At 49.9% G+C, this 20,938-nt stretch overlaps 1 protein-coding gene across 1 annotated transcript in view; it reads right to left on the reverse strand.

The window, feature by feature from the left end:
- The window catches only part of Hhat (hedgehog acyltransferase), a 275,044-nt gene that overhangs the window by 219,859 nt on the left and 34,247 nt on the right, over positions 1-20,938 (reverse strand). The window contains exons 5-6 of the mRNA XM_006988143.4: positions 9,935-10,129; positions 8,860-9,075 (exon numbers count right to left, since the gene is read on the reverse strand). Of these exons, the coding sequence (XP_006988205.3) occupies positions 8,860-9,075; positions 9,935-10,129 (411 nt within the window). The remainder of the gene's footprint in view (positions 1-8,859; positions 9,076-9,934; positions 10,130-20,938) is intronic.

The raw sequence follows: 20,938 nt of genomic DNA on the forward strand, positions 1-20,938 counted from the left end.
TTGACTGTGCGCAGGAGTCATGCACGCACCTGAAAGCAGCAAAGGCCTTTCCCGGGGCCAGTCGCCTCGTCAGCCCCTCTGCAGGGGCACATGTACCTCAGCCTGTCCCTTCCCAGTCAGGGCGGCTTCTCCGCATCATCCAGGTCCCTACCCTACTCTCCATGAAACTCTTCTTACTCAGGCCCAGCTGGTGGCCACAGCCCAGCCACCACAGCAAGGCCAGAGATGTACGTGGCTCTCTCCCAGGATGACCACCAAGGCCAGAGATGTACATGGCTCTCTCCCAGGATGACCACCAAGGCCAGAGATGTACGTGGCTCTCTCCCAGGATGACCACCAAGCCGGCAGCTCACACTGCTGCCACAAACCACACGTGGTCTAGACAGCCAGAGCCTCGAGGCCCTCAGATGCGCCAGACGCTCTGACAAGGTCGTGTCTTTTTTTTTTTTTTTCTTTTTTCAAAATTCACTGTGTAGCCAAGGTTGGCCTTGAATTGTGTCTGTGTGTCTGTGTGTCTGTATGTATGTCTGTATGTCTGTGTATGTGTGTGTGTGTCTGTGTGTCTGTCTCTGTGTGTGTGTCTGTGTCTCTGTGTCTGTGTGCGTGCCTGGGTGTGTGTGTGTCTGTGTGTGCCTCTGTGTGTGTGTGTGTGTGTGTGCATATGTGCACCCATGGAGCCATAGACAAACGTCTTCCTGTATTACTGTTTACCTTATTTCTTTGAATCAGAGCCTCTCACTACCCCGGGCCGCTCTTTAGGCTACACAGCTCCAGCAAGCACCCCAGCTGTACCTGTCCTCCCCAGGCACTGGGGTGGTACAGGGTCCCTGGCATACCCAGCTTTCCTGTGTGCTGTGCAGATTCAAACCCAGGCCCCCATCTTACACGGTAAACACATTACCTACTGTCTCCCCGGTCTTGATCTTGAGCTTCTGATCATCGTGTCTCTACCTCCCAGGCTGGGATTCCAGGGCCTCATGCCTGCTAAGTAATCACCCTAACAACTGAGCTCCAGCACCAGTCCCAACACTACTGTCTTTACCCCGTCCACCCAGCCTGCTTCCAACATGTCTTTACTCCGTCCACTCTCTGTGAGGTGGTAACAAGTCTCTCTCGGGTGTGAAGTTACATGAATGAGAAGCTCTAGAGCTGACTCCATCTTCTCTATAGTCGGTGTCAACATGTGGTCTCCAGACCCAGCACTTCTGAGACATCAACTCCTATTGCTGGAAGTCTAATTCCAGATGGGTCCGATGACCTGGGACAGATGTGTGAAGTTGATGCAATGAAGAACCTGTGACCACCTGTTTCAAACAAGTGGCCCCGGATAGCCTGGGCCATTTTTGTTTACACAGTTTCAATGGTTTGCATGAACAGTTTTACAATCAAATTTCTTTCCTTAAGTTCCAATAATATCTACAATAATTGGCAGTTTGCCCCTTTACCTCATTCCCCTTGCGTCCCCCAACTTTCCCTCCGGTGGCCATTACCTACTTGATCCATACTCTAACGTTAGAAGCACAGGATGAAGTCTTCTAACTAGGCACACCTACAGGCGGGGCAGTGTGCCCACCTACAGGCAGGAGAGCTTGCCCAGCTACAGGCAGGAGAATGTGCCCAGCTACAGGCAGGAGAGCGTGCCCACCTACAGGCAGGAGAGTGTGTCCAGCTACAGGCAGGAGAGTGTGTCCAGCTACAGGCAGGAGAGCATGCCCAGCTACAGGCAGGAGAGTGTGCACAGCTACAGGCAGGAGAATGTGCCCAGCTACAGGCAGTAGAGTGTGTCCAGCTACAGGCAGGAGAGTGTGTCCAGCTACAGGCAGGAGAGCATGCCCAGCTACAGGCAGGAGAGTATGCCCAGGTACAGGCAGGAGAGCGTGCCCAGCTACAGGCAGGAGAGTGTGCCCAGCTACAGGCAGGAGAGCATGCCCAGCTACAGGCAGGAGAGCTTGCCCAGCTACAGGCAGGAGAATGTGCCCAGCTACAGGCAGGAGAGCGTGCCCAGCTACAGGCAGGAGAGTGTGTCCAGCTACAGGCAGGAGAGTGTGCCCAGCTACAGGCAGGAGAGCGTGCCCAGCTACAGGCAGGAGAGCGTGCCCAGCTACAGGCAGAAGAGTGTGCCCAGCTACAGGCAGGAGAGCGTGCCCAGCTACAGGCAGGAGAGCGTGCCCAGCTACAGGCAGAAGAGTGTGCCCAGCTACAGGCAGGAGAATGTGCCCAGCTACAGGCAGGAGAGCATGCCCAGCTACAGGCAGGAGAGTGTGCCCAGCTACAGGCAGGAGAATGTGCCCAGCTACAGGCAGGAGAGTGTGCCCAGCTACAGGCAGGAGAGCGTGCCCAGCTACAGGCAGGAGAGTGTGCCCAGCTACAGGCAGGAGAGCGTGCCCAGCTACAGGCAGGAGAGCGTGCCCAGCTACAGGCAGGAGAGTGTGCCCAGCTACAAACAGGAGAGCGTGCCCAGCTACAGGCAGGAGAGTGTGCCCAGCTACAGGCAGGAGAGTGTTCCCAGCTACAGGCAGGAGAGCGTGCCCAGCTACAGGCAGGAGAGCGTGCCCAGCTACAGGCAGGAGAGCGTGCCCAGCTACAGGCAGGAGAGCGTGCCCAGCTACAGGCAGGAGAGCGTGCCCAGCTACAGGCAGGAGAGCGTGCCCAGCTACAGGCAGGAGAGCGTGCCCAGCTACAGGCAGGAGAGTGTGCCCAGCTACAGGCAGGAGAGCGTGCCCAGCTACAGGCAGGAGAGCGTGCCCAGCTACAGGCAGGAGAGTGTGCCCAGCTACAGGCAGGAGAGCGTGCCCAGCTACAGGCAGGAGAGCGTGCCCAGCTACAGGCAGGAGAGTGTGCCCAGCTACAGGCAGGAGAGTGTGTCCAGCTGGCAGCATCTGCGGTGACAGCGTCGTGGAGAGTGAAAGAGAGTTTTGTCTCTAGTGGTTAATATTTACATCTGGTAAGGTCTGAGTCTCACAATCAACTCACCAGCCGACGCTGGATGGATTTATTCTACATTCTGTGCTGGTCCATCTCTTCCAGGCTTTCCCACTCACCCGATCGGCAGCATAGCTTGGAGACTTACTCTCGGTCGCTGGCACTGCTTATCCCTTGTTCCCACATCTCCTCCTCTCAACCTCCTGCAGTGCTGGCACAGCCGTCAGAAATGGGCATTGTGGGTCTCCATGATTCTGCTCCTTTCCCTGTTCCTAGACTGTGCCCATTAACTCCTGATACTGTCTATTTATTAGCATTTCTCCTCGACTCTTGTGTTTAAAATCATTCTCTCCAGAACAGTTATGCATATTTGTAATATTATCATGAACTCTTTCAGGCTAGTCACAAGGTGCACTGAAAAGGCAACATCCTGCTCTTAAAACATCAAAGGCTTTAGGGGCTGAACCAGGTCCACTCATGAGAATGAGTGTGTGTGTGTGTGTGTGTGTGTGTGTGTGTGTGTGTGTCTGTGTGTGTTTAAAAGATTTATTTATTTATCATATATACAGTATTCTGCCGGCATGTGTTCCTGTGGGCCACAGGAGGGCACCAGATCTCATCATAGATGGTTGTGAGCCACCCTGTGGTTGCTGGGAATTGAACTCAGGTCCTCTGGAAGAATAGTCAATGCTCTTAACCACTGAGCCATCTCTCCAGCTCCATCCACTGTATATTTTTAACAACATCCCTTCTGGCTCGCCCAGAGGAGTGTCATTAGGGGAAGTTTTCCTTTTGTAATAGCTACTTTATCTGAGAAAGTGGAACTAGAGGCAGCCAGCACTGTGGCTTGTATAGAGAAGACAGGGAGAACAGGCAGTACACATGCTCTGGTCATGACCAGAATTACGCAGCAAACTGGCTTTGCCAAAACGGGTCAGGTTCTCCAGGGCCTTGCCACAAGGAGAATTGTTCATGCTATTCTCAGGCCTTGTCCCCCAAAGAAGTCACAGGGTGCCTGGCACCCTATCTCCTGTCCCGCCCCTGCGAGCCACTCTCGGCCAGGCCCACCCTCCCTACAGTGATTGTCTGGTCCCTTCCAACAGCCCAGCACAATGGCTTCTTCAGAGGCCAAGGATGGCCACTACTCAGACTCCTCTGCTGCGGTGCCCATCAAGCTGGACGTGGGGATGGGGAGAGTCTGCTGTAGCCTAATCTTCCCTGAACTTGCCACATGCTTTTGACTAATCGCGATAACAGCAGCAGTGAGTGTGATAGTATACAAGCATCAAGCCTCATCGCCTCACGGGACCACATGCTCCATGCTCCCCACAACAATCCTGGCTCTGCTGACTTTCCCATCCCACAGAAAAGGTAACTGAGGCACAATGCAGACAGCTCACCAAAACAAAACAGAGATTTGAACCCGGAGCTGGCCTCCACAGTAAGGGTCCCATTTGTACACTGATTGTCTCCAATGGGTAGGGAACATGGCCCTTGGTGAGGAAAGTCCCAAGGAGCACCACTCAGCCTGCCTGTCACCCTATCCAGTCCCCACTGCAGAGTCTGCCTGCTCAGGGAAGACTGAGGCCCCAGACTTTGCAGCAAAGCAAATCAGCAGGTCACCCTGCTTTACCCAGGCCCTGCTGGACTCTGCCTCACAGCAGTTCAGGATCTTAACTCCCCAGAAATACAGCAGGAAAGCAGCTGGAGCCTGGGTTCCTGACACTCCACTGGCCAGAAACAGCCTTCGAGGTAAGGTAATGAGGCCGGGCAGTAGGTAAAATGTCTTGTTTGGTGAGTGAGTATTTCACATGCTGTAGAGTAAAGAGGACACCTTTTCCACCACACTTCCCTCGTATGCATACATAAATGTATGTGCTAAAAATTGGAGTAACAGATGCAACCTGCAGAGGTGTTCCACTCTCATTTTAGTACTTGAGATTCCCACGGAGATCCAGCTTGTCCCTTCTGGGTCCATTTCCATGTGGGATGCTGCTGCCCCCTGGTGGTGAAGCCCTCCTCCTGCGCATTCTCACAGCACTCCTGAGTTCTTCCATTATCGTTCAAACTCCTCTTCCCAGTCTTTCCCTCCTAGATTACCTCATTACAGAGGAGGCGAGCACCCACAGGCTCCCTCAGCGAATGCAGAAATCACATGGCTTCTTATTCTTTGTGTGTATAATGTGTATCACGGGTGTGTGTTCCTGTGAGTACAGGACCATAGAGGCCATGATGCACTCATGGAGGTTAGAAGACAATCTCAGGTGCTGGTCCTTGCCTTCTACCTTGAGATGGGGGTCTCCTGTTCACTGTGTACACCAGTCCAGCTGGCCCACAGACTTCCAGGGGTCCCACCAAGTCCTGGCACTACAGGTGTGCACTGCATGTCTAGCTTTATGTGGGCTCAGGGGATCTGAACTCAGGTCTCACATTTGCAAAATAAGTGCTCTGTCCACCAAGCCGCCTCCCCCAGACTCTGCCTGGCTTTTTATTTAGTATTTATTTTGTCCTGTGGCTTACTGAGCATTTTATTTTTCTAGGATGGCTTTAATGAATATAGGCAGACCATAGAGGAAGGTTTTGATTTGCCTTTCCAAAGTCCCTACTCTCAGTGACTGGAAAGCATAAGAGAGAAATAAGTAAAACCCGAGTAGACATCAGGTAGTGGTGGCGCACGCCTTTAATCCCAGCACTCAGGAGGCAGAGGCAGGCGGATCTCTGTGAGTTCAAGGACAACCTGGTCTACAGAGTGAGTTCCAAGAAAGCCAAGGCTGTTACACAGAGAAACCCTGTCTCAAGAAACAAACAAACAAAAAGATCCGAGTGGACCCTGAGCCCCTACAGGGTGAGCCTGCCCATTCCCTACTCAAGGGAATGGCGGTCCTCGGCTAAGGGTTTGGGTGAACCACAGCCTCAAATCTGCCCCTGAGGGCCTGGCATGGGACCTGACCACACGCTCGCTCCCATTGTTCCTGTTGGACCCTGAGGCTGCAGCTAGAAAGGAGGAGATGAGAAATGCAAAGAATGGCTTTGCATCCCAAGAGTGCAGCTCCCAGTGGGCAAAGCTCCCCGTGCATGTGACGCAGTTGGGGAGACTCTTTCCTCTGAGCGGCTTTAGTCTACTTCCCCAAGAATTACTGTCTATCCCGGGGGAGGGATGGGGCCGAGGTTTAGTTCAAAAGTTATTGGCTGGAAAGTTGGGAAGAAGCCAAGTTCATAATGTCAAGGAAATTGCAGGAGGCCGGATGTGGAAGGTCTGAGTCGGCCAATCCTGTGCCAGCACCGCCTCACCCCACTCCTCAGACAAACGCAGGACAGTGGTTCTCAGCCTCCCGGAAGCACAAGTCACCCTTCAGGCACCTGGAAAGTCACAGCATTGAGCCCAACCCAAAGCCCGGGTCAGTCACAGGCCTACGGTAGGGCCTGAGGGCCCACATCTCAGTCCTGATGGTGCTGATGCTGCAGACCGGGGACCACACGCGGGGTCAGCGGCCTCACTAACCACCGTCTTTTACACAGTATCTAAGACACAATCTCAAATTCCGATCTACAATCACCTCACGGCCCAAGAACAATACGAAGGAATCAGTCTGAAGTATGAGGAACCATAGAGCACGCCTGCCCCGGCCGGAGTGCCCGAGACACCAGATGTCTGCTGGGCAAAGGCCTCCACCGACAAGTCTAGAACGCTGCTGTTTCTGTAATGCAAACACAGACTTCTGCATGAATATGTGACGCTGGAATTTTTAAGATGAAATAAGTCGTTCCTGAGAGCCTTCCTTTTCCCTCACCAGGCATCTTTCACATTGTCACAGAAACAGCAATACTTCTGGTCCTGTGCTCTAAACCATGCTACCAGACATGTGCATGTATGTGTGTGCATGCATGTGTGTGTCATATGTGAGTGTATGAATGTGTGTGCTGTATATGAGTACATGCATATGTGTGCTGTATGTGAGTGCATGCATGTGTGTGCTGTATGTGAGTGCATGCATGTGTGCTGTATGTGAGTGCATGCATGTGTGTGCTGTATATGAGTGCATACATATGTGTACTGTATGTGAATGTGTGCATGTGTGAGCTATATGAGTGCATGCAATGCTTTATGTATGTGTGTGTGCTGTATGTGTGCATGCACAGGTATGCTACACATATATGTATACACATGTGTTATATGTGGGTATAGGCATTCATTGTATGTGTAAACATGTGCATCCATGTGTTGTGTATACATCTGTGTGTACATGGATGTGCTGTGTATGCCTGTGTGTTGTACATGTGTTACATGCATGTTTTGTGTATACATGTATGTTTATATCTGTCTATACATATTTTCTTCTTCAAGATGGCTCTGCTTTGGTGGAGGCAATGTCCCTTGGGAACCATTGTTTTAGGTTTAACACATGGGTTAAACTCCCTTAAGTATGTCCCAGGAGGTTAGCTGGGGGTGGGGAAGATGTCTACACAGAAGGACAAAGATGGCTTGACCGACTTCTAGGACAAGCTGCTGTGCAGAGAAGGAGCCTGCAGAGCGAGAACACCCATAGCCTGTGAACGTCCTTCAGCTCCATTGGATTTCTCACCTCGGCCTCCAGAACAACAAAAGGCACATAGGCCACCTCAGGAGCAGTCGGTGAGCAAGAGGCTGAACTACGAGCAGGGAAGGCAGGCCTCCCGCTCTTCCCACTTCTTCACATGAAACATCAGAGTCCAGCTTCCTCCTCCCCTGCCTTCCCTGTCATCCAAACCTCACAGCAGCCAGGAATGGACCGAGTGGCCACCACCCCTGCACATCAGCCCCCCTTAGCCCTGGATGAACTCAGAGGCCCAGGCAAGTGTCTGCTCAGATCTACAGCAAGTGGGGAGACGGCATGGGTGAGCACAGCCAACACCCCAAGTCTTAGCCCTCCGTGGGGCTTCTTACTGACACAAAGCAGCCTTCTTCACACTCGCAGTGATAAAATCAAAACACTGATCAGCTCTGTAAGCACTGAAGATGCCCCATGTCTTGTCAAATGCTCGGCCACGGCTTCACTCTTTGTGTGAATTAAATAATCCATCTCATTAGTATGCGGATTTGCTTTAGTCTTTAATAAATGGTGAAAACTGCATGCATACCAAATAACTGTTTAAAATAAATGTCTTTAAGATTTGTTAGCAATAAAAGCTTGATATGTCTATTTTATGTCTACACACCCAGGTTCGAGTAAAAATTCCTCTGGCAAGATAGGCTTGCAGAAGTGTCTTTGGGGCCATTACAGAAGTTGTTATAAAATTCATTTACTGATTTGCTAGGAAATTCTAGTCATCAAATCAAACAGCAACTTTTAAAATCGAACCCTGGGTCTGTGAGTTGGCTCAGTGGGAGGAGGGGCTTGCACACGGCTTCACACACTAAGTTCAACACCCGGATCCTCAAGGTGACAGTAGAGAACAGAGTTCCTACAGCTGCCCTCTGATTTCCACACACACACAGAGAGAGAGAGAGAGACACACACACACACACACAAATAATAAAAATTTAAAGTCAAACATTCTAACGCAATCCAATCTAAAGACACTAACCCAGTACTCACATCCCGAGGAATGATGCACAAAGATATTCAAGTCTTTGTTTTCCATGATCAAACCATTCTGTTCCTTAAAAACCTGCAACTCAGAATACAGGATAGCCTGGAATCTGAGCGAGGTCTTCCAGGCGGTATGGCGTAGGAGGATGTCACATCTAAAATGGCCCTAAACACACTTCTGCCATTTCCTACCCCACATTCACGATAATGCACAAGGGTAACCCCTGCCAGAAACACCACCAATTCGTTACCCATTAGACTGAATTATTTTGGGTTGTACATTCAGAAGTCTTTTACTATTCCCAAACTGTTTGTGAACTCCACACTCAGTATGCAGCCCCACTTGGGGTCCCCCAGAGGACTCTACCTGTCTGAAGAACTCCGGAAAGTTGAGGATGGGCCCGTTGTGGAAGACAGGGTAATAGAAGACATAGGCCAGCAACCACGGGAAGGAATAGGGGGCGCGCTGGGCAGGCGGAGGCTGCCGGCAGAGCTCCAGGCTGAAGCTAGTGTAGAACAGGCAGCGCACAGTCAGCGTGAACTGTAGCAGGTAGTATTCATTTTCTGTCTGGTACCACCTCCTCTGCAAAAGCAACAAGCAGAGACAGCCTGTGAGTGAGCGGCAAGGAGGCATCAGGCCGACACAGGAGCTGCCTGGGGAACCCGGACCATGGCTTCTTCCCCCAGGAGAGAGGCAATGGGAGAAAGCAGTGTCAAGGAAATCCCACGGGCAACCAAAGCAAGCAGCGTGAGCTGCCGCGTGGCTGGGCGGTAGAGCACATGCCTTGCACATCTGGGACCCTAGGTCCAACCCTTGGCACCAAAAGAAACACTTCATGGCAGTATATACAAGATTCCGAACCAGGGACGGGGCAGGCTGTACACAGAATTAACCACTCAACAGCCATACAGACTGCCTCTTGCCCAATGTCCACCTCCACCAAACACACAACCGACAAACAATGTGTCTGTCAAGATGCCATCCCGTGGCACATCAAGGCTCGGTCTGTGACCTTGAGGCAAAACACCCAGTTTTCACTTTCTGTACAAAGTGCTTCTGTGACTAGCTATATGAATGGATAATTAATAAGCTATCCTATCCACTAAGAATAAAGACATCTATCTGAATGTCTTGGCAGGTTTAAGCATAAAGAGAAGGGAAGGCTCTGTTTCTATCCCTCTGGTCGCATAACATTAACATCCAAACTGGGAGAAATGGTAACCCTGGATAACCTCACAGGCTCAGACATAAAACCAAGACTGATGAACGCAGATGAGATGGTGCAATAACCCTAGATGGCCACTAGGCGGAGCCCCATGAGAGGCTACTGTTATTCTGAGAGTGGAGAGACATCTACTGGATCAGAAGCTTTCCCGTGCACCCCTCCCCGCCTCCCCCCCCCCCGCCCCCGTGGTAAGGTATGCAGGAGGGGGACACTTACCTTAACTTCCTCCACACTGTGCAGCCTCAGGGTGGAGAGCAGGAGGAGAGAACACAGCCAGGATAGGAGCATTGACCGGAACTGGGCCACACAGAAGGCGATGGTGGTGTGGAGAAAGACCATGGCCACGCCGGGAGCCCCCAGAACACACCAGCAGGCCCACATTCCATAGACCATGACGATCCAGGGCCTGTGCTGTAGAAGGGTGGTCAAAAGAGAAGGACAGGAGGCGAGTTAGTGAGTGTGGCTAGGAAGGCACCTGTGAGGATGAGGGCAAGCTTTTGTGACCGGTCATCTGCCAGGTCCACCAGGAATCAAATAGTCTCCCACAGCTCCTGCCTTCAGAGCCTCCTGGACTGGATCCCACAACAGTGAGATGCTCAGCTGACTCTGAACAGACACACAGGAGGGAACCGCCAGCTGGGAAGGCCACATTCCCACACCCTGCACCCTGCAGACAACGTCCTCCAAAAGCCAGAATGAGAATGAGGGTCACAGACACTTCTGGGGAGCCTCAGCAGAATGTGGACATCTGCACCACAGCTTTCTGATGTCTTAGACTTAGAATCAAATACCTAATTACATCTTTCTGGAGTGTCCAACCGGTGCACGTTCTGCTGAGGACACCTATGGATGCAACCCAAGACAAAAACTGTGAACTCGCTTGAGGGCCATGAGGCTTTTTTTTTTTTTTAATTTCTTTTCATAACTCAATTGTGCAGTCCTTGAGTGTAAACTTTTTAGATGACAGTGTGACCCAGATGAAGCTAAAAAGTTGGACACCATTAACATACTATTTACAGTCAAATTTATGTCACAGAAAAATCTCATCTTCTCAGCTTTCTGTGATGTCAAGATCTCTAACTGACTGACACGTTAGTCCCATTTCAAGAGGATTCTAATCCTATTCTGTTTAATTAACAAGTAACTGCTGTGAAATGTTCTGTATGGCAAATGTGTTGCTCTGATTGGTCAATAAATAAAATACTGATTAGCCAGTGGCTAGGCAGGAAGTATAGGCGGGACTAACAGAGAGGAGAAAAGAAGGAACAGGAAGGCGGAAGGAGTCACTGCCAGCCACCGCCATGACAAGCAGCATGTGAAGATGCCGGTAAGCCACAAGCCACGCGGCAAGGTATAGATTTATGGAAATGGATTAATTTAAGCTATAAGAACAGTTAGCAAGAAGCCTGCCACAGCCATACAGTTTGTAAACAATGTAAGTCTCTGTGTTTACTTGGTTGGGTCTGAGCGGCTGTGGGACTGGCGGGAGACAAAGATTTGTCCTGACTGTGGGCCAGGTAGGAAAACTCTAGCTACAAGTAACTCAGTTGTTCCCCTGATTAACCAAACAGTGGTTAACACATCTTTGCTGCCGTGATGCCTCTTCCTGTGTCCAGATGCTAAATCCTCATTTTACAGCTGCAACAGGTCTGGGGAGACGGCTCCGTGGGCAGAGCACTTGCTGTGCGCACACAGGACCCGAGTTCAGACCCAGTGCCTACGCAAAGCCATCATGCTAGCATGCATCTGCAGCCCCAGCATCCTATGGGGAGGCGAGAGGCAGAGGCAGGGGAATCCCTAGAACCTGAAGCACCCAGCAGTGAACAAAAGACCTGCCCCAGGTGGGACCCAAGGTCCAATGCTGCGGGTTGTCCTCTAATTTCTACACAGCCCTAGTGGCACAATGGTGCCTGCACTCATACACACAGACATGCATCACACACACACACACACACACACACACACACACACACACACACACACACACAAAGATAAATAATTTTTTAAACCGCAATAGAGGGCCAGCAAGTTGGCTCAATGGGTAAAACCGCTTGTCACCAATGTTCCGAGTCCTGTGATGTGAGTTTAATCCCCATGTGCAGGTGGAAAGGAAGAACCATTTCTAAAGTTGTCTGCAGACCACACACACAGCATAAACACACACAACAAAAAAGACTGCAATGAAGGGATGAGCGTGTGTCTGGGTAGGAGAGTGCTCACCTGGCACGTGCCAGGCCTTTGGCGTGATCCCTAGCTTTACCAAAAATAAAGAAAAAAAAAGCAGTAAGGTTTTTTCATTTTGTTTTATGTGTACAGTGTTTTGTCTGCATGTATATGTGTGCACTGTATGTAGAGCTCACCGGAGACGGTGGAGTTACAGAGGGTTGTGAGCCACCGTGAGGGCGGAGAACTGAACCTGGGTCCTCTTAACTGCTGAGCCTCCTCTCCAGCCCCCAGGTTTCAGTATGAAGGGGCAGTTTGTCAGCTGTGTCATGTCTGAAGCTTTGCGTCACCATGAACTACCTACATGATCTTCAGCAAGTTCCCTAAGCTCTCAGGCTCTCTCTGCACACAGAACTGGAGCAGTCACTATCTCACAAAGTCACCATGAGTGCAGTGGAATTGTGTGTGAACCACACTTAGTATGCACACGCAGAGTAAGGGCCCCTCCCGAGCTGTGTCCATAGTTCAGCTGACAGAGCGCTTGCCCAATGCACATGAGTTCAAGCCCCGGCACTTTACAAAATGAATACAGTGGCACGTACCTGTAATTCTAGTACTCAGGGAGAGGCAAAGGGTAAGAAGTTCAAGATTATCCTCAGCTATATAGTGAGACTGTAACTAGCCTGGACTATAGAGGGCACTGTCTCAAAAAAAAAAAAAAAAAAAGTGTGATGTAAGTATGGTGCATTTTGAATGATGGGTTTTCAGAGAATTTTCAGAACTGTAAAGTCAGATGAATGAACTTAGGCCTTCTGGTGGAAATGGGGAGCTAAGCCTGGCAGCCCAGGGCCTGCCCTCCCAGCTCCTCAGGAGGCGGAGGCAGGAGAATCACAAATTGAAAACCTGCCTGGGTAACTCAGTAAGACCCTGTCTAAAAACAAAAAGTAGACACAGGACTGAGAGCATAGTTTAGCGGCCTAGGGATTACCGAACACACATGTGGTCAGAGGTTCAGTCCCCAGGATGGCCAGAGAGACAGACAGACAGAAAGACAGAGGAGACAGAGAGAACCGGATGCAGGGCAGGCCTGGAGTGTAGCTTGCCCATCTTGTCCCAAGTGTAACCCTTCCAAGCTGCCGCCCACACACTCCTCTTCTACAGACCTATATTCCAGCTCAAGAGAACGTCTGAAATGTGAGACTAAGTCAGCCACTTTTGCGTTCCAAGAAAACCAGTGAAATGTGAAGTTCATTTTTACGGTTTTTTCCATCCTGCTAACCACAGAAAACAGCCACATAAATTTGCTTCAAACTTTCCCCAACTCTCCCACCTCTGGGCAGAGTCCAATTTCCAGAAATGAGGTTGCCAAAGACTAATTTAGCACATGGTTTTAACAAGTGGCGGGGAAAGGTTCTTTTCAACACAACCTACAGCATGTGCTATGGAGACTGTGCAAGCATGTCTACACACGTATGCATACACAGTCACACTTTTAGTAAGTGCCATTTGATCTGCTTGGGAAAAACCTGTTTGCTGAGCTTCATTGGAAACTCACCACAGACAGAAGCTGCTCCAACTTGGAGCTGAAAGAGCCTTCAGAAATACCTAACCAGCCACGCTCCAGGGAGTCTATGATGGATTTGACAGAGCCCACAATGGCCATTTTGTGTGCAGACAAATGCTCCCCACACCCTCATGCGGGCAGACAACACTGGGTGCTGTCCTGAGACCGCATGGGAAACACTCTTCCACTGACCTCGGACTCCCCAACGTTTGCACTGCCGTCACCCTCACCACCACACACATCCTGAGGATGTGCAAACCAGAACACCACTAAAATGCTCATGCACAAAGTTAAAATGTTAAAACGACACTGGCATCCCCGCCCACCCCAAACAGTATTAAAACCCAGATACAGCATGGCCAGCCCTGAACTGACACCAGAGCAGGGAGGGGAACCCTCACTGCCATCACCACAGTCCCTGCCACACTCAGGCTGGAATCAGTGCTACAGAGAAGGGTCGGAGACACCAGGGTGCAGGTCCATAAGCAGAGGCCTAAGCAAGCCTCCCCCACCCACCTTCACGCCGATGTGCTTATGTAGGGTCCAAGCACTTGTCTACCTCCTAGATACATATGTATGGAACCAATCACATGAACCAGGACAGAACTGTTGTAACTTTTCAAAACTAAAAATTAAAAAAATAAAAAATAACATGCATCAATGCTTCTAACTTGTCATTAAATGGGCCAGAAAGTTCTTTCCTGAGTTCTCAGGGATCTGAACAGATACACGAAACTTTGGTCACATGCTCTATGTCAGTCTCAGGTTTCTTTAAAACGTCAATTTATTTTTCTTTTGTGCCCCTCCCCCATTGATCACTAATTGAGAAAATGCCTTCCAGACCTGTGTACAGCCAGATGTTATGGAGGCATTTCCTTCATTGAGGTTCCCTCCTCTCAGATGGCTTTAGCTTGTGTCAAGTTGACGGAAAACCATCCAGCACACCCATCTAGAAGTCAAAGTAGCCCATCCATTTCATTCATCTGCCTACCCACCCATCCATTTACTCGGCCACCCATCCACCTACCTGCCCTATTTATCCTGGGGAGGGCTGGGCGGGTTAAGGAAGCTTGGGGAAGAGTTCGGATTCTTGTGCCTTCTTTTCTAGAGATCAGTAATCACCAATCACAGTTCTCACTTGAGTCTCATGAAATGGATGGATGGATGATGAGTGGGTGAATCAATGGATGGATGGATGGGTAGATAGATGGGTGGTAGAGAGGAGAATGGGTAGATGGGTAAACATCCCCAAGTCTTCAGGTTTAACTTGACAGAAGACAAAACCAGCATCAAAGTGTTGGGCTTTGATCCACTAATCCAAAAGTCTACCATCTTCCACACCTCAGATCCCACCTTACCCCTGAGAAAAGGCTTCCTTCTCCACCAGTGCAGACAAAGGCATCCCTTCACAGTTCATGACCCGCCACCCGCTTCCACTCACACCCACCAGTCCACAGCAGCCTGGTACCAGCCTCAGAGAGGATGCCTCTAACAGTAAGTACTGCCTGTCACCCCATCACACTGGGTATGGCGCTAACCCAGGACACTAACTAACCGTTAGTTAGACTTATGCCCACGCTAGAATTGGCACCAATGACAAAGTCAGAGCCCAGCCTTAGAAAACACTCTGGCAATGGCCCCTCTCATGCCACTCTGTGTTTGCTCCAAGTACCTGTGCTGCAAGTACCAAGTGGTAAGCAGATGTGCCTCAGATGCCCTTCCTAGCTTACGTCTGTATCGAAGAGTGAGAGCTCAAAGCTTGGTCGGCACCCCCATTGGCAATGGATCAGACCACATCTGCCAAGAAACCACTCAATGAAGCACTGTTTGAGAATAGAGAAAGGGATGTGGCTTGTTACATTTTATTTCAATTGAAGTAAGTACTGAAATAAATAAATAGAAATATATCTCACATAAGAAAAAGTATATACATATATGAAGTCTCCCCCAAAGAAGAAAAAGTAATCTACTCCATCTGAGTCCAGACAGTTGCATCCCACTCAGCTCTTCATGGGAGTAAAAGACAGTGGGCCCTTATCCAGGGGACTTCATCTCCTTAGACAGGCATTAATGGAAGGGGTAGAGCAAGTTCCAGTAGGAACACCAGTGCACGAGGTTCTATTTGTGTGTGGATCTGACACTCCTCAGGCAGAGACTGCTCACCCCACAAAGGGCCAACCCCCGAGGACCAGGTTCCTCAGCCCGGTGCACACCCAGCAGGGAGGACCTGAGTCACGGGGCCACGACTAACCATGCCATTCTCCAGCCAGACCACAGCAACAAAGGCATGGAGCCCCACAGCAGGCCAGCCTTCTCAGAGCTCCTACAGGGTCATTTTAGTTCTGAGGGCAGAGAACACGGCGTCTCGGGTGGTGGGAAGCCACAGAGGCATGAGAGGATAGAGGCATCTGTGACCTGCCCCCACAAAGTCCAATCATAACAGACCCACAGCCAGAGCTCAACCATTACTCAACCTCCTTTGGTCTCCTCACAGAGCTTGGAGGAAACCCAGAGAGGGGCTGACCTGGAGGAAAAGCATTTAATCTCAGCCAAGGAGCTCAAGGGAGAGCTTTATTACTTTATTATTTTACATGACCAGAGGAAGGGGGAAGGAGGGGAAGGGAGGCAGAGAAGAAGGAGGGGAAGGAGGAGGAGGGAGGACTATGCTCCTGGAAGTAGCCTTGCCCTCATTGGGAGGTGGTGGCCATCCTGGATGGAGGTGGGAAGCATTCTTCTGGAGTCAGGGCTGTGACCAGAAGTCAACTGGTGACTCCCTGCCCGCCCCTCTGCCTCCAACTGCACTGCCCAGGTTTCAATATGCCCCAGGGGACCACAAAGTAGACACAGCTGCAGCCCAAACCTTCCACCCTAAAAAAGCACCAAACGCAATCCTGCCGATGAAGGCCACGAGGAACAATCCGTCCAGGTGGTGAGAGGCTGGGACTGCTGTGGCCAAGGTCTGGGACCAGGCTCACAGAAAGGCCAAGCCGCGGGACAAAGAAGCACTGTGGCCCAGCTGCAAACAGACCTGCCAGCCAGCTGCCTCCCAGGGCAGCCTTGGCCACACAAGGGTGAGACACATTGCAAGGTGACTCAGCTTCACTCTGCCTCCTCCCCAGCATGGGGTGAGACGTGTTCTGCAGAGGTTAAGCGAGTTTACCTGCCCAGCCAGACCTGACAGCACCACATAGGAAGCGGAACATGTTAGCTCCACTTCCCAAGCCAGAACTGCAAAGCCACGTCCTGGGAGGCCTCCGACTCCAGAATAGCCAGTGTGCCCGGCCTGCTCCTTGCCCTCTGCACTTGCTGCAAATGGGGTAGCCACCACCATGCCAGGCATGGCTTGGTGACCAGCACTGCTTCATTTCTGGCTTTCTAGTCAGCTGAAACAGAGCGGTTCAGAACACACACAGTCACAGGCCCAGACCCGCCTCTGTCCTCAAGAACTATGGACCCTATCAACACTTCCCTTCTTTGCTCCAGTGTGAGGGGCTGAACCCAGGTCTCCACACCCTAGGCACAACCACAGCTCTGCCAGCCTGCCTCACTTCTTTCTTGAATACTACATAGAAACTCCTAGGAGCAAATACCAGAGGACAAGAGCAGCCGCCGCCAGGTCCTTGGCTCTGCCCACCTGCAGACATGACAGAAAACACTGCTTAGCAGTCACTCCCCAGGAGCCAGTGCCATCTCCACTGCAGTCTGAAGACCGTGCTCAGAGGCCAGAGTGACTTACGCTGACAGACTTGATGGTTGCACACACTCTGAGCCACTCCAAGCGCAAGTTGTACACCATGCATTCAACCAGCCTTGGCTAGAATGATATTAATATTAAAAACAAAGCACACACATTTTCCTTGTTGTTACCCCCCCCCCATATACCACAGTATCCCAGCTATTCAGCTTCTATATTGTATTAGGAATTACAAGCAAGATGTTGAGAGGATGTGTGCTGGTTATCGGCAAATGTCACGCCATTTTATATCAGGGCCTTGGGGGCCAGTGAGAGCACTCAGTACATAAAGGTGCCGGATACCGTGCCTGACAACACAGGTTTGACCTCCTGGTCCCACATCATGGAAAGAGAGAACTGACCACAGCAAGTGTCCTCTAACCTCCACATGTACCATGGGTCATGCACAAACACTCAAACACATACACACACACACACACACACACACACACACACACACATACACACAAACACACACAGAAAGAGAGAGAGATAATTTTTTAAATTTACATCAGACACTCAGGCATCTGTGGATTTTGACATATTTAAGGGTTCCTGGAAGAGATCGTCCAGTGGACCCCAAAGGTCCACAGCAACACTGCCTCAGAAGAGAAGCCCTAAGTAAGAGCTTCAAGTAAACTGAGTCCCACACTGGGGACTAACGGCCTGACACACAGACCCTTGGGTTCACAGTCAGCTACATCCAGACCACAGCGCCTGTCTCATTTCACACTGCACCCAGAATGCACCTGTCAGTGCCCACGCTTCCGAGTCTCCTATGCATGCAATCATAGCTGATGCATTTCTCTACAACATGGCTCACTAGTTCACCATCATGAGCCACAGTTGCACCAGTGCTGATCACAGCAGCTAGCCACAGATGCACCAGTGCTGATCACAGCAGCTAGCCACAGATGTACCAAAGCTGATCACAGCAGCTAGCCACAGATGTACCAACACTGATCACAGCAGCTAGCCACAGATGTACCAACACTGATCACAGCAGCTAGCCACAGATGCACCAATGCTGATCACAGCAGCTAGCCACAGATGCACCAGTGCTGATCACAGCAGCTAGCCACACATGCACCAGTGCTGATCATAGCAGCTAGCCTCAGATGCACCAATGCTGATCATAGCAGTATAATCTGCTCTCTTTCATGAAATGGTTCTCTACAGCTCATCTGTGTCACCATGCTGGACACAGGGTTGCATCTAGCTCTCCATCTCCAAAGAGCACATCAGGATTCACACTGCTATCTGTTGGTGGTTTACTACGATACACTGCAGAGGACCCATGTCCTCCCTTCCAGAGGAGCTTGGGCAGTCAATGCTTGGTCTCTTCAGGGAATTCTTGCTTATTTTTGCCAAACTGAAAAATATGAATTGATAACTTTCGGCTGCTTTTAAGATGTGTTTGCTAAGCCAGGTGATGGTAGCACACACCTTTCATCCCAGCACTTGGGAGGCAGAGGCAGGCAGATTTCTGTGAGTTCGAGATCAGCCTGGTCTGCAGAATGATTTCCAGGACAGTCAGGACTACACGGAGAAATCCCATCTCAAACAAAACAAAACAAAAACAAAGATGAATTTGTTAAGGTATTAATGAGGTTTGACTTTCCCCCAAGTTTAGGGATAGTAAGTCATTTACTTATGGGTAGAGAAGCTTTATGTTAGAAACAGAATGTTAAACTGTGGAGATGGAAAGATGGCTCAGTGGTTAAGAGCACTGGCTGCTCTTGCAGAGGACCTAGGTTCAGTTCCCAGCACCCACAGTGCAGCTCACAACCACCTGTAACTACAGCTCCAGGGGATACCATGCCCTCTTCTGGATCCACCCGCACCAGGCACACACTTGGTGCACATACACACATGCAGGCAAAACACATAGACATAAAATATTGTAATTTAACTGAGTTGGGGGTAATTTATTTATTTATTTACATGTATGAGTGGTGCCTGCATGTTATGACTGTGCACAACATTTGTACCTGGAGGAGGCCAGAAGAGGGTGTCGGGTCCCCTGAGACTGGAGTTACAGACAGTTGTGAGCTGTTATGTGGTTGCTGGGAATTGAACCCAGATCCTCTGGAAGAGCAGCTAGTGCTCTTCACTGATGAGCCATCTCTCCAGCCCCCGAAAAAAGAAAAATTAATGAGAAACTTCTAAAAATATCAAAAATTGAAAAAGTAAACATAAATTTGAAGAATTTATAATAATTTATTAATAATAAATAAACACTAACTAGTGAAAGCTGAGGCACTTTCACTAGTTAGAAAGAAGAAAGATGCGCTCATCATCACCTTGGGAACAACAGAATCCCAGTATATTATTTACCACTTGATCCATTCTAAATTCTATGAAACTTGAACATATCCAAGTCTGACAGAATCTAACACCTTAGCTTTGCCACTGCAGAAGACAAGTGACCACTGAGGTACAGAAGTCGTCAGAACCATTAGAGAGCGCATGCTGCCCAGGCTTCCATCTTTGAGACAGAATCAGAAAGCACCAACTTTCCAGAGAAGATGTTCAGCACACACCTCTAACCAACCAGGGACCAGCCTGTTCCTCAAGCTCAGTGCTAGAAGGCCTTTTGGCCCTCAGTCCCATCACCTCCTTGAGTGTCTCAAGGAATGGAGCTTGCCTCTTGGGTTGATCCAGGCCAGTCTGGTTGGGTCTGGGTCTCTCTTGCAGATTTCCAAACACAGGCTTATTCTTCACATTAGGGACTGGTAACAGAAAGCCTCTATCAGCAAGTTCTGGGCAAAAGCCAGGCAGTCCTAAGTGACAGGGTGAGCCCTCCTGGAAGTCTCCTGGGCTCCCTGGTAGCTAGCTAGCCCTGAGAAGCTGCACAATCCAGCCTCTTGTGAAACCTCTTTCCAAATATCTGCTTTGAAGACTTGTCATAGGCTGACTCAGGAACAAACCTATTGGTGAAATTATTTTGGTCACTCCACGTAGTTAAAAGGATATTTATTTAATGGCATAACTCACAAATTAAGTAATAGGTAGGTCGCAGGGTCTGGGGAAGGTGTACCGCAGTCCAGCGGTGTTCTCTGGAGCTCTGCACAGTCCACCTCCACCATTCAGCGTCCTGGCACAGAGAGAGCGCACAGAGAGAGCACTGGCCCATCCAGCTCTCGGGTCTCCAGGTGCCTCCCCTGGGCCTGCTTCATAGGCGTGACAGTTGCCAGAGTCTCAATGGGGGTTGGAACTTCCAGATCCAAGCTGGAATGGCTACCCACTACATCTCCCCCTTTTTGTCTAAATAAGAAGGTTCTAAACTAATACAAGACTATATACAAAGGAATGGTTATCAAATATTGTCCAGGAATAATGAGGGATAATGACCTAGATAAGATGTAACTACAACCAATGCAAACAATATCAAGCAAGAAACACATACTAAAATCCAGAGAAGTATAGAGCATAGGTAAATGGCATGTTATAAAGATCATTCAAAGGTGTCCTAAAGAACCTGAATCTAATACTTAATATGTTCTATCTAAGATATTATATATACTAAGTTCTAACTATAACTGCTAGTCTTCAATCCCATCAAAGACCTGAGAAGGAATATAATGGTACCTGAGAAATGGTAGATGGATGCAAGCAACTTTCGGGAATCTTGCAAGAGTAGACCAAGACAGCTGGCAGCCTGGACAGTCACCTAATGTTTCTCAGCATTGTTGGTGCATTCAAATTGGCTACAGGCCTAGAGTATCTGACAGACCATTTTCAGAAGCAGGAATTCTGA

Source organism: Peromyscus maniculatus, chromosome 11, assembly GCF_049852395.1.
Source record: "Peromyscus maniculatus bairdii isolate BWxNUB_F1_BW_parent chromosome 11, HU_Pman_BW_mat_3.1, whole genome shotgun sequence".
NCBI lineage: Eukaryota > Metazoa > Chordata > Mammalia > Rodentia > Cricetidae > Peromyscus > Peromyscus maniculatus.